The 13,244-nt window shown below is 40.3% G+C and overlaps 1 protein-coding gene across 3 annotated transcripts in view; it reads left to right on the top strand.

Annotated features, from left to right (window-relative positions):
- CAMK2A (calcium/calmodulin dependent protein kinase II alpha) overlaps window positions 1-13,244 on the top strand; it is a 382,548-nt gene that overhangs the window by 293,374 nt on the left and 75,930 nt on the right. For all 3 annotated transcript variants that reach the window (XM_082256095.1, XM_082256096.1, XM_082256094.1), the window contains one exon: window positions 10,680-10,782. In XM_082256095.1, coding sequence (XP_082112221.1) covers window positions 10,680-10,782 — 103 coding nt within the window. The remainder of the gene's footprint in view (window positions 1-10,679; window positions 10,783-13,244) is intronic.

Below are 13,244 nucleotides of genomic sequence, written 5' to 3'. Positions count from 1 at the left end.
TGGAAAATCAGCATCTTACCAACTCCTCAGCCAATGGCAGAGAGAGCTGATCAGAATGTTCTGGTAGGGAGGCCATTCCACTGTCAGAACAAGTCAGCTCAGTGGGGGAGATCACTGAATTAACCTTGCATGGTTAGTACAGCGGCTCCCAACCAGAGCTGACACGCTTTTTTTTGTGGTGGTTTCAACAGGATAACAAAATCCATCTCATTCCCTCCACTGCCCTTATCCCTCTCCTGTAGTGTTGCTTTTCTAGACATATCCTCTACCTTTCTGGCCTCAAGTACTAACTCTGTCATCTCATACCCCCTTTCTTCAAATTGTGCCATTACTAATACTGCCTCTTCTTTGTAGACTACGATTTGACTACAATTCCATCGTAGACGGATATACTGTCTCTTAGGGACATTTAATAGCCATTTAGTAAAATTTCAACTAGTTTTCAAAATATAACTATTACATTTCACCTTCTATCCATACATTTTAATCAGAATAGAATCTCCTTCGACAAAGATGTCCAGATCGAGAAAATCGACTCTCTCTTTTCTAATCGTCAGAGTGAATTGCAGATTGTAATTGTAATCATTATCATTCCACGTATGAAGAGATGAAGCTCTTCACGTGACCCCCTCCATATAAATATTATGTCATCAATAAAGACAGAACACAGAACAAAGCCTGCACTCAGCACATTTTTTAAAACGGTATCAACAGTGGCATATGCCTAGAAAATGTGCCTCAGCACAGATGCCTTTAGTTTCCTTTGGGGGGCATATGCCTAGAAAATGTGCCTCAGCACAGATGCCTTTAGTTTCTTTGGGGTGCAGGTGTCAGGGTGAATACATGCAAGATATTGTGGGAGACAGGGGGAGGACGCTGTCACCCCATAACATAAAGTACCCAAACAAGAACCTTTACATCAGTATCACCAGCTGTTAACTTCTTGAAACATGGTGATTAAAAAAAAAATTGAATGCACAAGTGATATTAACATTGTTAAAGCCTATTATTAGCTATTTCCCCATCCTTTTTTTTTCTTTTTTTCTAGATTATACCATTTAGCTTGGCTGATTGGAGCACATCAGGCAGTTGTTGCTTACGGACTGTTCAAGAGCTGCCTTTTTTTTCCGCAGCAGTTCTGCATTCTTTAAAAAAAATTGTAAAAGTGCTGTGCACCCAAAACACCATACACCCTCACCCCAGGTGCACTGAAACCAACTCTTATTTCTCTTTTGCCCAACTGTACCAAAATTGGGTTTGGGTTTGGTAAAAATCGGCCAGCACCAGGACAGTACGTGAATGTGACCAGGTAGAATAGGCTAAGATATGGAAACTTAAAAAAGGCCAGTGCATTGTTCTCTGGAAATTCAAGAGTATCATCTCAGAGACCCTTAAAGTGGTTGCAAAGGTAAAAGGTTTTACCTTAATGTTATCTCTGCATTAGGGTAAAAAAAACCTTCTGAATTAAGCCCCCACCCTCTTCTAAATACTTACCTTAGCCTGATCTCGATCCAGGGCTGTGCCCAAGAGTGGCGGCTCTCTCCCCTCTCTCTCTCTCTCCTCACCAAACATGGAGGCAGCAGCAGGAGTCATTGACAATCATAGCCTATGAGGAGAGAGTGTGGGGCAGGGCTGAGCAGCTCTGTGTAAGTCAATGGACACACAGAGCCCAGCTCAGGATCTTGCCCCCACAAGTGCCCCCATAGCAAGCAGCCTGGTATGGGGTCAATTGGAAGGCAGTGGGGAGCCAGGAGCTCTGGTGGGGGACCCTGGAAAAGGAGGACTGTGGCTGCTCTGTACAAAACCATTGCACAGAGAAGGTAATTATAACAAGTTTACTTTTTTTCTTTTAATGTACCTTTATAATTCATTTACCAGAACCAGCAGCAGGGCAGGTTTGTGAACAGATTGAAGAGGGAAATAGTTTAGACAGAAGGCAGGTGCTTTGTTACACTAAACATAAAAGCTTGTTGTACCAAAGACACTTAAAAAAAAATGACCAGCAGGAAGGTGCAAACACAAATAAGGCAAGTGTGCTTTCTACAAAAATATAATATATAAAATACCCTTGTGAATAAAATGAAGCAGAGGCAAAACAGTATGTAAATTACTCAAATATGCCAAAGTGCATAAATGGTTTTTTTTATACATCAAGAAAAAAATACCTGTCTGGGGGTACCTGAGGGCTGGTAGAGGGGCTGTAGGGTAGGGCTGTGCTGTAAAGTCCATGACTTCTTACATAGTGGGATGGTGAACACCAGGTGGTTCCATAGACTTTGTTACTTGCATCTTGGGCAAATTGACTACTAACTAAAGACAAGGGCCTCTTCCTGGCAACCCTGGGCTGTGGTTGTCAGGTTCTGCGGGCAGGGGGCTTATCGGAAACTGAAAGCCCCCTTTGACAAGGGGGCCCCCAGATCCCGCCCCCCCATGTGATAGGGTATCAGGTACATAGTACTCCTACCCATTCACCAAAAATGTGTATAAAGTAATAAACACAAGAGACAGTTTTTGACAAATCCTTTAATAAAAAATTAAAAAAAGTGTCCCTCAACACATAACCAGATGGTCCCGCCCCTTTTCTATATAAGAAATATCAAAGTGTAGGGTGGGCATATGGCCGTAGGCCTCCCAGGAGGCAAGAGCATTTTTTTTTTTTGGGTCGGCGGGTGGCATGATTAACTATGGATTTACATTGAGGGACAGTTTTTTTTTATTTTTTTAATAAAGAATTTGTCAAAAACTGTCTTGGTTTTTACTGTGTGGTTATTACATTTGTAAAATGTTTTAATGAATCCGGGGGGGCCAGGATCTGGGGGCCCCCTTGTTAAAGGGGGCTTGCAGATTCCGATAAGCCCCCTGCCCCGACAAACACAGCCCAGGGTTGTCAGGAAGAGTCCCTGCTCTACAGCAAAATGGGGACAAGGTGCTTTAGGGTGGGGGGTAGAGCCCCCCTGCCCCAAAGAACGCACCCCCCCATGTTGAGGGCATGTGGCCTGGTATGGTTCAGGAATGGGTGTGCTCGCTCGTCCTCCCCCTCTTTCCTGACCTACCAAGCTTTATGCCCAGGTAAAGGTCTAATTTGGATTTTGGAAGGGGACCCCACGCATTTTTTTAAGTTAAATTTGAATGAGCTGTGCCTGTACAATTTTGTGCAGAAAACACAGAGAAGGTTTCTGAACCAAGGAAGTAGCTGGAAAAGGAGTTAAACAGGAATTTCACTCTTATCATAAAAATTACTTCAAATACTTTAGAAATTGTTTTGAATATTCCAATTAAAACCTTTAATCATCAAGGGGATGAACGAGGTTCAGGAGGACAGCATTTTTAATATGAAGCCAATATCAAGAATGAATGGACTGAAGAACACAGGGACATGACCCCAAACTAGCAGGAGGGAAGTTCAAAACTAATCCTAGAAAGTATCATTTTATCGAAAGAGTAATTGATGCTTGGAATGGACTTCCAGCACACATAGTGAAACAATTAACAGTAAGTGGATTCAAACACGCTTGGGACAAGACATAGATCTGTAAAAAAAAAAAAAAACACCCCCCCCAAAATATATATATATATATATATATATATATATATATATATATATATATATTGTTATTTTTTTTTATTTATTTTTTTTTAGACTCAAGGACCATTTAGTCTTTTTTCTACGTTTCTAATCTACAATAGGTACTTATAGATAATTACAGGCTTTTCATTCTTTGCATATCTTCCTCCCTATTCTTCCCATGATGGCCAGTTTCACTAGGGGCAGATGAATACGTCTCCCTTTATCTCTGAGTATCTGCTTAGAACTCTGGGTTTGCATCCTGGAACACATGAAAGGAACTCTCAGGATGCAGTTGTGAGACCCTGGCTACATCACCAGTGCCCCAAAAAAAACAGGAAGTGGAAACACAGTAGATGTAAATAAACGCAAAAATATTTGTTTAACTAATGAATGTAGGAGAATTTCATATCAGCATGCAGAGCTATATGCTGATGTGATTTTTATTGAAAGGGGGAAAGCTTCGACTATATATATATATATATATATATATATACTGTAAAGAACAACATAATTCTTCCACATGGGTCTTCAACCAACATTCAAGTGATATATTTCAAATAGAAACATTTAACATATCTGCTTGTCCTCAAAAGCTGAAAATAAGATTATAAAATAAAGAATGCATCAGAATCTACTGAAAGTATGTGCGGAGCATTAATACATGTAACACGGCACTAAAAATGATCCATCATGTGATTTCTAATTTTACATTGTCAGGTGCCTTTCTCCATTATCTAGATTACTTTCTGTAAGCAAAAAAAAAAAGAAAGAAATCAGAGATCTCACAGGTCCTAATAATTGCCCATTACTTATGTATACCCAGTGGCATCTTGCATTATATAGCCAACATCTGTGTTTTCTTTCCCATGGGATAACAATCTCTCATTTTTCTTTTATGAGATTTCCAAGTGAGCCTTGCCTTTCAATCATCTAAGAATTTTATGAACACTCACATTTCCTGGTGGGATTCTATGCTGGTACGATTTGTAGCAGCTCTGCAATTTACAATCCACTTTCCTGCATGTAGCCATCGTCAGGACATACTGATTTTCTGCAGATCAGTACGTTGGGAGAGCATAAAATGCAAAAACAGTGACAGTCAGTGACTTTGAAAGGGATGGGATTTGGATTAAATGTCATAAATGTGGATGTCTCAAGTCAAATTTGAACTTTAGTGTTTTTGCTATTCAACTTCCCAGGTAGCTTCAGCTGCTTCTGCCTTCTATCTGCTTCAGGACCTGCTGCTGCTGGTTTTCCTGGTTTCTTCACATTTTTTCTTCATTATTTTTTTTTGCCTCACCATCTCTTTATTTAGGGTTGCCAGGAGCTTCTCAAACCATTCTGCACAATTTTGTAGCACCTTTATTGAAGCATGGTTTGGATTCATAATGAATTCAAGGGATCTCCTGTTCAGAAATGACAAATTTCTAGCGTTTTTCAAAAAGTTTGTCTGAGCCACAGTGTATCAAACTTTTCAGAAGTTCACTCGTTTCTGGTAATATATTAGCATATTATATATGTTTCCATGGTTTCACTCCTTCCTTGACGAACATTCTGAGGAAGGGGCAGAGAAATTAAGGAGATGCCAGGGCTGGCCACATGCATGAGGCACTTACAGAAATGGGATTCTCTAAAGAAATTCTAAACTTAATATGTGATCTTTTTGTTTCTTCACATTGGTGCATTTCCTCTGTTTTTTTTTTTTTTTTTTAAATAATAGTGGTTTTATGCATATTCTTGTGCACACATGTTCTTAGTGTCGGTTCACACTAGCACGACTTGTCAGGCGACTTGGTCAGCCTGGCAAGTCGTGCACCGTCGCCGGTTCTAACCAGCACCGGTTCTAATAGGAGTGACACAAGTCGCTCTGACTTAGAAAAAGGGCCCTGTACTACTTCGGGGCGACCTGGAGGCGACTTGCATTGACTTCCATTTATGAAGTCCGTGCAAGTTGCGCCGAAGTTGCGCTGCACGCTACTTCACAGGTCGCCCCCTAAGTGAACGGGGGCTTTTTGTCCTGGTATGCCTGTGTGTTTGGAGCATACATGGTTATTTCTAGATCTCATAAATATTTTTATTATCCAACACTGGGCTGACATATACCACCCTTTCAGGATTATTAGGATTTAAAGTATACATGGAGGTTTCTATTGCTGATCTCTCCTTCTGAAGATACCTGGCTGCCATGTTGAGTCACTAACCCAGAGCAAGCTTACAAAAAGGTACTTTTTTCTGACATTCCTCATCTTTTTTTCGAGTCAATGAATCACAAAATTAACGAAGTCAGTGAGTCAGCACTAGCATTTTGAGAAGGATGTAAAAAATGGCAGCTTCTGTATTTATCCTGCAACAAATTTACTTTAACCACTTCCGAACCACCCATCGTGTATTTACGTCGGTACTTTCACATTAACCACTTGCCGACTGCTCACAGTAATCCTACTGTGGCATTGCGGCTCCCCTGGGTCCAGCAACGTAGACCTATGTTGCTGGACCTCTAGTGGTCTCGGCGGTGCATGCGCGCCGACACTGCGAGAGTCGGGCCGGAGGAGGAGAGGCGGCGATCGCTGCCTCCCTTCCCCGATAGTTGGGGAAAGTGTGAGAAGACCCGCCTGCTTATGTAAACAAAGCAGGGGGATCTTCTCAGTAACAGACAGGGAGAGATCACAGGATTCAGCATAGCTGAACCTGCGATTTCTGTCTGTGTCACAGAACCCCCCCCCCCCCCACACATGTCAGTAAGCATGTGGCATACATTTAACCCTTAATCACCCATAGGGTTAACCCCTTCCCTGCCAGTGTCATTACTACAGTAACAGTGCATATTTATAGCACTGATTACTGTAGTAATGTCACTGGTCCCCCCAAAAGTGTCAAAAATGTCAGTTAGGGGTCTGATCTGTCTGCCGAAATGTCGCAGTCCCACAAAAAAAAAAACGCAGATCGTCGCCATTACTAGTGAAAAAAAAAAAAAACAATAAAAATGACATAAATCTTTCCGTAGTTAGTAAACGCTATAACTTTTGCGCAAACCAATCAAAATGTAGCAGAAAACAAATTGGCCTAAAATGTTAAAAAAATCCGATTTTTAACTTTTTTTGGGGGGGGAGTGTTATATAGCAGAATGTGAAAAATATTGTTTTTTTTTTTTCAAAATTGTCCCTCTTTTTTTGTTTATAGCGCAAGAATTAAAAATCGCACAGGTGATCAAATACCACCAAAAGAAAGGAAAAAAAGGGAAAAAAAGGATGTAAATTTTGTTTGGATACAGCGTTGTACGACCGTGCAATTGTCCGTTAAAGTAACTCAGCGCCGAGTCGCAAAATAGGGCCTGGTCAGGAAGGGGGTCAAATCTTCCGGTCTTAAAGTGGTTAAATGGGGTACTTTGACGTAGTGGTGGGCTTGAGCACGATATGGCCGTATGGTGGGACTAAATCCCCATTTTTATTTATTGATTCCCTTTATATTTGACAGTCATTTCTTTTGCATGTGTGCGCTATTCTCTGTAAATATGCATGTTGATTGGTTCATAGCTGTACCAGCTTTAGAAATGCATGTTCAGGGTGTGCCCCCCCCCAGCTCTTTGTTTGTTTGTAAAGTGGTTAAATACCGATCTTATGACAGCAGATAGCTGTATTTTCCTACATGGCTGGCGGTCCTCTTTCACATAAAAGTGGTCCTAGTGGCGGATTCGCCACGGGATCACTTTTATAGGTGGCGGGAGAGGTGCCCCCCTCCCGTTGCTTTCCGGTCGTATTCCCAGCTTACCGGAGCCGTTAGTAGCGGGGAAAACTATGCGATCCCCTGTGGTGATGGGCAGGAAGTCAAGTGAGGGAAAGATGGTCCCCACTCAACTCTATGCCCTTGGAGAACCGAAGCAATGTCAAACATCACTTCCACTGAATGGCCTTAAAGGGCCAAATTTTTTTTGGATTAAAAAAAAAAAGTGACCTTTTACAGTGATGTTTACATTCCTTGTAATAGGAATAAAAGTGATCGTTTTTTTTTTTTTTTTAAGGGACAGTGTATAAATAAAAAATAAAAGTAAAAAAAAAAACAAAAAAACTGAATTTAAAGCGCCCTGTGCCTCCAAGCTCGCGCGCAGAAGCGAAGCAAGTCGCGCTCACATATGTAAACAGTGTTCAAACCAGAAATATGAGGTACTGCATTGCCATGATTGTTAGAGCGAGAGAAATATTTATAATACTAGACCTCCTCTGTAACTCTAAACAGGTAACCTGTCGAAATTTTTAAAGCGTCGACAAATGGAGATTTTTAGGTACCAGAATTTGTCGGGGCTTTTTGTCCTGGTATGCCTGTGTGTTTGGAGCATACATGGTTATTTCTAGATCTCATAAATATTTTTATTATCCAACACTGGGCTGACATATACCACCCTTTCAGGATTATTAGGATTTAAAGTATACATGGAGGTTTCTATTGCTGATCTCTCCTTCTGAAGATACCTGGCTGCCATGTGGAGTCACTAACCCAGAGCAAGCTTACAAAAAGGTACTTTTTTCTGACATTCCTCATCTTTTTTTCGAGTCAATGAATCACAAAATTAACGAAGTCAGTGAGTCAGCACTAGCATTTTGAGAAGGAGGTAAAAAATGGCAGCTTCTGTATTTATCCTGCAACAAATTTACTTTAACCACTTCCGAACCACCCATCGTGTATTTACGTCGGTACTTTCACATTAACCACTTGCCGACTGCTCACAGTAATCCTACTGTGGCATTGCGGCTCCCCTGGGTCCAACAACGTAGACCTATGTTGCTGGACCTCTAGTGGTCTCGGCGGTGCATGCGCGCCGACACTGCGAGAGTCGGGCCGGAGGAGGAGAGGCGGCGATCGCTGCCTCCCTTCCCCGATAGTTGGGGAAAGTGTGAGAAGACCCGCCTGCTTATGTAAACAAAGCAGGGGGATCTTCTCAGTAACAGACAGGGAGAGATCACAGGATTCAGCATAGCTGAACCTGCGATTTCTGTCTGTGTCACAGAACCCCCCCCCCCCCCACACATGTCAGTAAGCATGTGGCATACATTTAACCCTTAATCACCCATAGGGTTAACCCCTTCCCTGCCAGTGTCATTACTACAGTAACAGTGCATATTTATAGCACTGATTACTGTAGTAATGTCACTGGTCCCCCCAAAAGTGTCAAAAATGTCAGTTAGGGGTCTGATCTGTCTGCCGAAATGTCGCAGTCCCACAAAAAAAAAAAACGCAGATCGTCGCCATTACTAGTGAAAAAAAAAAAAAACAATAAAAATGACATAAATCTTTCCGTAGTTAGTAAACGCTATAACTTTTGCGCAAACCAATCAAAATGTAGCGGAAAACAAATTGGCCTAAAATGTTAAAAAAATCCGATTTTTAACTTTTTTTGGGGGGGGAGTGTTATATAGCAGAATGTGAAAAATATTGTTTTTTTTTTTCAAAATTGTCCCTCTTTTTTTGTTTATAGCGCAAGAATTAAAAATCGCACAGGTGATCAAATACCACCAAAAGAAAGGAAAAAAAGGGAAAAAAAGGACGTAAATTTTGTTTGGATACAGCGTTGTACGACCGTGCAATTGTCCGTTAAAGTAACTCAGCGCCGAGTCGCAAAATAGGGCCTGGTCAGGAAGGGGGTCAAATCTTCCGGTCTTAAAGTGGTTAAATGGGGTACTTTGACGTAGTGGTGGGCTTGAGCACGATATGGCCGTATGGTGGGACTAAATCCCCATTTTTATTTATTGATTCCCTTTATATTTGACAGTCATTTCTTTTGCATGTGTGCGCTATTCTCTGTAAATATGCATGTTGATTGGTTCATAGCTGCACCAGCTTTAGAAATGCATGTTCAGGGTGTGCCCCCCCCCCCCCCCCCCAGCTCTTTGTTTGTTTGTAAAGTGGTTAAATACCGATCTTATGACAGCAGATAGCTGTATTTTCCTACATGGCTGGCGGTCCTCTTTCACATAAAAGTGGTCCTAGTGGCGGATTCGCCGCGGGATCACTTTTATAGGTGGCGGGAGAGGTGCCCCCCTCCCGTTGCTTTCCGGTCGTATTCCCAGCTTACCGGAGCCGTCAGTAGCGGGGAAAACTATGCGATCCCCTGTGGTGATGGGCAGGAAGTCAAGTGAGGGAAAGATGGTCCCCACTCAACTCTATGCCCTTGGAGAACCGAAGCAATGTCAAACATCACTTCCACTGAATGGCCTTAAAGGGCCACATTTTTTTTGGATTAAAAAAAAAAAGTGACCTTTTACAGTGATGTTTACATTCCTTGTAATAGGAATAAAAGTGATCGTTTTTTTTTTTTTTTTTAAGGGACAGTGTATAAATAAAAAATAAAAGTAAAAAAAAAAACAAAAAAACTGAATTTAAAGCGCCCTGTGCCTCCAAGCTCGCGCGCAGAAGCGAAGCAAGTCGCGCTCACATATGTAAACAGTGTTCAAACCAGAAATATGAGGTACTGCATTGCCATGATTGTTAGAGCGAGAGAAATATTTATAATACTAGACCTCCTCTGTAAATCTAAACAGGTAACCTGTCGAAATTTTTAAAGCGTCGACAAATGGAGATTTTTAGGTACCAGAATTTGTCGCCATTCCACGAGCCCTTTGCAATTTTGAAGCATGACATATTAGGTATCAGTTTCCTCGGTGTAATATTATCTTTCACATTATAGAAAAAAATGGGGCTACCTTTACTGTTTTTTTTTATTTTTTATTTCACAGAAGTGTATTTTTTCCCCCAAAAATTGTGTTTTTAAGACTGCTTTGCAAATACGGTGTGACATAAAGTATTGCAATGATCTACATTTTATTCTCTAGGGTCTCTGCTAAAAAAAATATATATAATGTTTGGGGGTTCTAAGTAATTTTCTTGCAAAAAATACTGATTTTAACTTGTAAACAACAAGTGTCAGAAATAGGCCTGGGCCTTAAGTGATTAAACACTGTATAATGTATGGTTTGACTAAGAATCTGGTAACTAGAAACTAGGAAAATATTGGTTTGCCTTGTCAACCAGCTGCCTTTATCCCCTTCAACAGTTGAAAGGTTCTGTTGATGATGTGTATTAATTCTGATGAAGCCTCTCCATTGTTTGTTATCTGCAGCCAGAAAACCTGTTGTTGGCTTCAAAACTAAAAGGGGCAGCTGTGAAATTGGCAGACTTTGGTTTGGCTATCGAAGTGGAAGGCGAGCAACAGGCATGGTTTGGTAAGTCTTTTGGATTAAAATGTCTTAAAGTGCCCAAGCTTGTCTTTTTTTTAGACGAAAAGTTGTGTTTACCTGCCACACAGTGCTTTTAAAAAGTATTCATACCCCTTGAAATTTACTAGTTTGTTTTTATAACCTAACCCTGCTTTAAACTTCTCCACAACTTTATATCTGACCTGTCTTCCTTGGCCTTCATTATGCTTCACTAAGGCCCCTTTTACACATACGGTCCGTTCAGTTCATCAGTTCAGTCACGTCAAAATGTATCAGTTTTTCATCCGTTTTTCATCCGTTTTTTCATCAATTTTTTCATCCATTTTTCATCTTTTTTTTACATCCACTACCAATGCAAAAATGGAAAACATACCGTGTGTCCATTTACATCCGTTTTTTGTCCGATCCGTTTTTTGACAGATGAAAAATAGGGCATTCATGCGTTCCAAAAAACGGATATTGACAGAAGCGGATGAAAACGGATGTTAACAGATGATCATCCGCTGTCATCTGTTTTTACATTGAGATGCATTGATGTCCGTTTTTCATCCGTCAACAGATGGATGAAAAATGGACAGATGGACCGTATGTGTGAAAGGGGCCTAAGGTTCTCTAACAAACCTCTGAGGGCTTCACAGAAAAGCTGTATTTCTTCTGAGCTTAAATTGCACACAGGGGGACTCTGTTTACTAATTAGGTGACTTCTGAAGGCTATTAGTTCCACTAGATTTTAGTTAGGGGTATCAGAGTAAAAGGGGCTGAATACAACTACCACACGTTATAGATATTTATTTGTAAAGAATTAAAAAAAAACATTTAGCATTTTCCTTTCACTTCACAATTATGTGTCACTTTGTGTTGGTCTATCACATAAATTCCCAATGAAATACATTTACATTTTTGGTTGTAACATTATAAAATGTGGAAAATACTTTTTCAAGGCACTGTAATGCTATGATCAACTAAAAACAACAAAAGAACAAAGTACTGTTAAAATAATCTATTTCAGTATCTCATCAGCTATGGAAGGTTGACTCCATGTGTTTTCAACTATGGTTGGCTCAGAAGAACACACAACATAAAATATTCACTAAATGCAAAAAGCAAAATTATGTTTCCTTCATTTCAGAGTTTAGTCTTAGATAAACAGCTAACATCACATTTGTCATATGTATGTGTTAACTGTCACCTTCCAAAAGATTGGGAATGCTTTTAAACTATTCTTGGAATCCAGACTTTACAGCAAGCTCGGGCCTCTGACCTCAGTTTTCTTCACAGCAGGTAAATAGTACAGCTTGGTCAAACACCTTCCTCAGCAGGTGCTTGACCACCAACATAACATTTTTAGCTCACCCCTGCGGTCGGTAAACAAGCTCCCTGTGTTAGATTACCACCAATGGGCAATGCAGTAAACTGCAATTTGTCAATAATACTTTGACCGCCCCGTCAGTCTTTCTATGCAAGGCACTATGGCTGGGTAATTTTAAATTTAACAAAAAATCATGGCATTTTTAATATGTTTTTATAAATACATTTTAAAGCCACATTGGCTACAGAGTAATAAACCCAAGATGACTATGAGTTTATACCATCTTTAATAAATCCCTCTTAGTCTAGCCTATACTGAACTTTGAGAAGGCTTATAATCAATGATACACAAAAGAAGACAACATATATAATGTTCACACACTGTTTTTTTTTTTTTTGTATGTTTTTTATCTCTTTATTAAGGATAAAGGTGAGCTAACAAAATAACAAAACAAGTAATTGTATTAACAGCAATATGTAAAAAGCAAGAGTATTTACCAAAAAATACAGGGTATTGTGGTTCAGGTTTATAGATGGGCACAATGGTTAAGGAAAATATGGCTTTGTTACAATTAAGGTATTGTTTAAAATGATCTATGACACACACTGGTTTTAATTGTATTTTATAACATATTTCTTTTATATAACATGTTATATTATTATGACCATTCTATATATATGTTTAAAGTAGTCCCTAGTTTCTTATCACCCCACGTATCCTAAGCAATTGCTATTCTTTATATAAAAGACTTGCATCATCTTTTTTTCATCTTTTCTTCATCTTGTATCTCACGTAGAGATGTCCCGAACTATTCACCGGTGAACAGTTCCCGGCGAACATCGCTTGTTCGCGCTCTCCTCGGCGGGCGAACATATGCGATGTTCGGTCCGCCCCTATACATCATCATTGAGCAAACTTTGACCCTGTACCTCACAGTCAGCAGACACATTACAGCCAATCAGCATACCCTCCCTCCCAGACCCTCCCACCTCCTATAAAAAAGCAAGGACAGCATCCATCTTAGATTCATTCTGAAGCTGCAGAGTTAGTTAGAGCAGGGAGAGTGCTGCTGCTGCTGAATTAATAGGAAAATCGTTAGCTAGGCCAGTGTTCTGTGTCCACTCCTGCTGTAAGGACAGCATCCTGACAGCACCCTAAA

Source organism: Pelophylax lessonae, assembly GCF_965119305.1.
Source record: "Pelophylax lessonae genome assembly, chromosome: 4".
Classification (NCBI taxonomy): Eukaryota; Metazoa; Chordata; class Amphibia; order Anura; family Ranidae; genus Pelophylax; species Pelophylax lessonae.
This window is presented reverse-complemented; position numbering and strand designations above follow the sequence as displayed.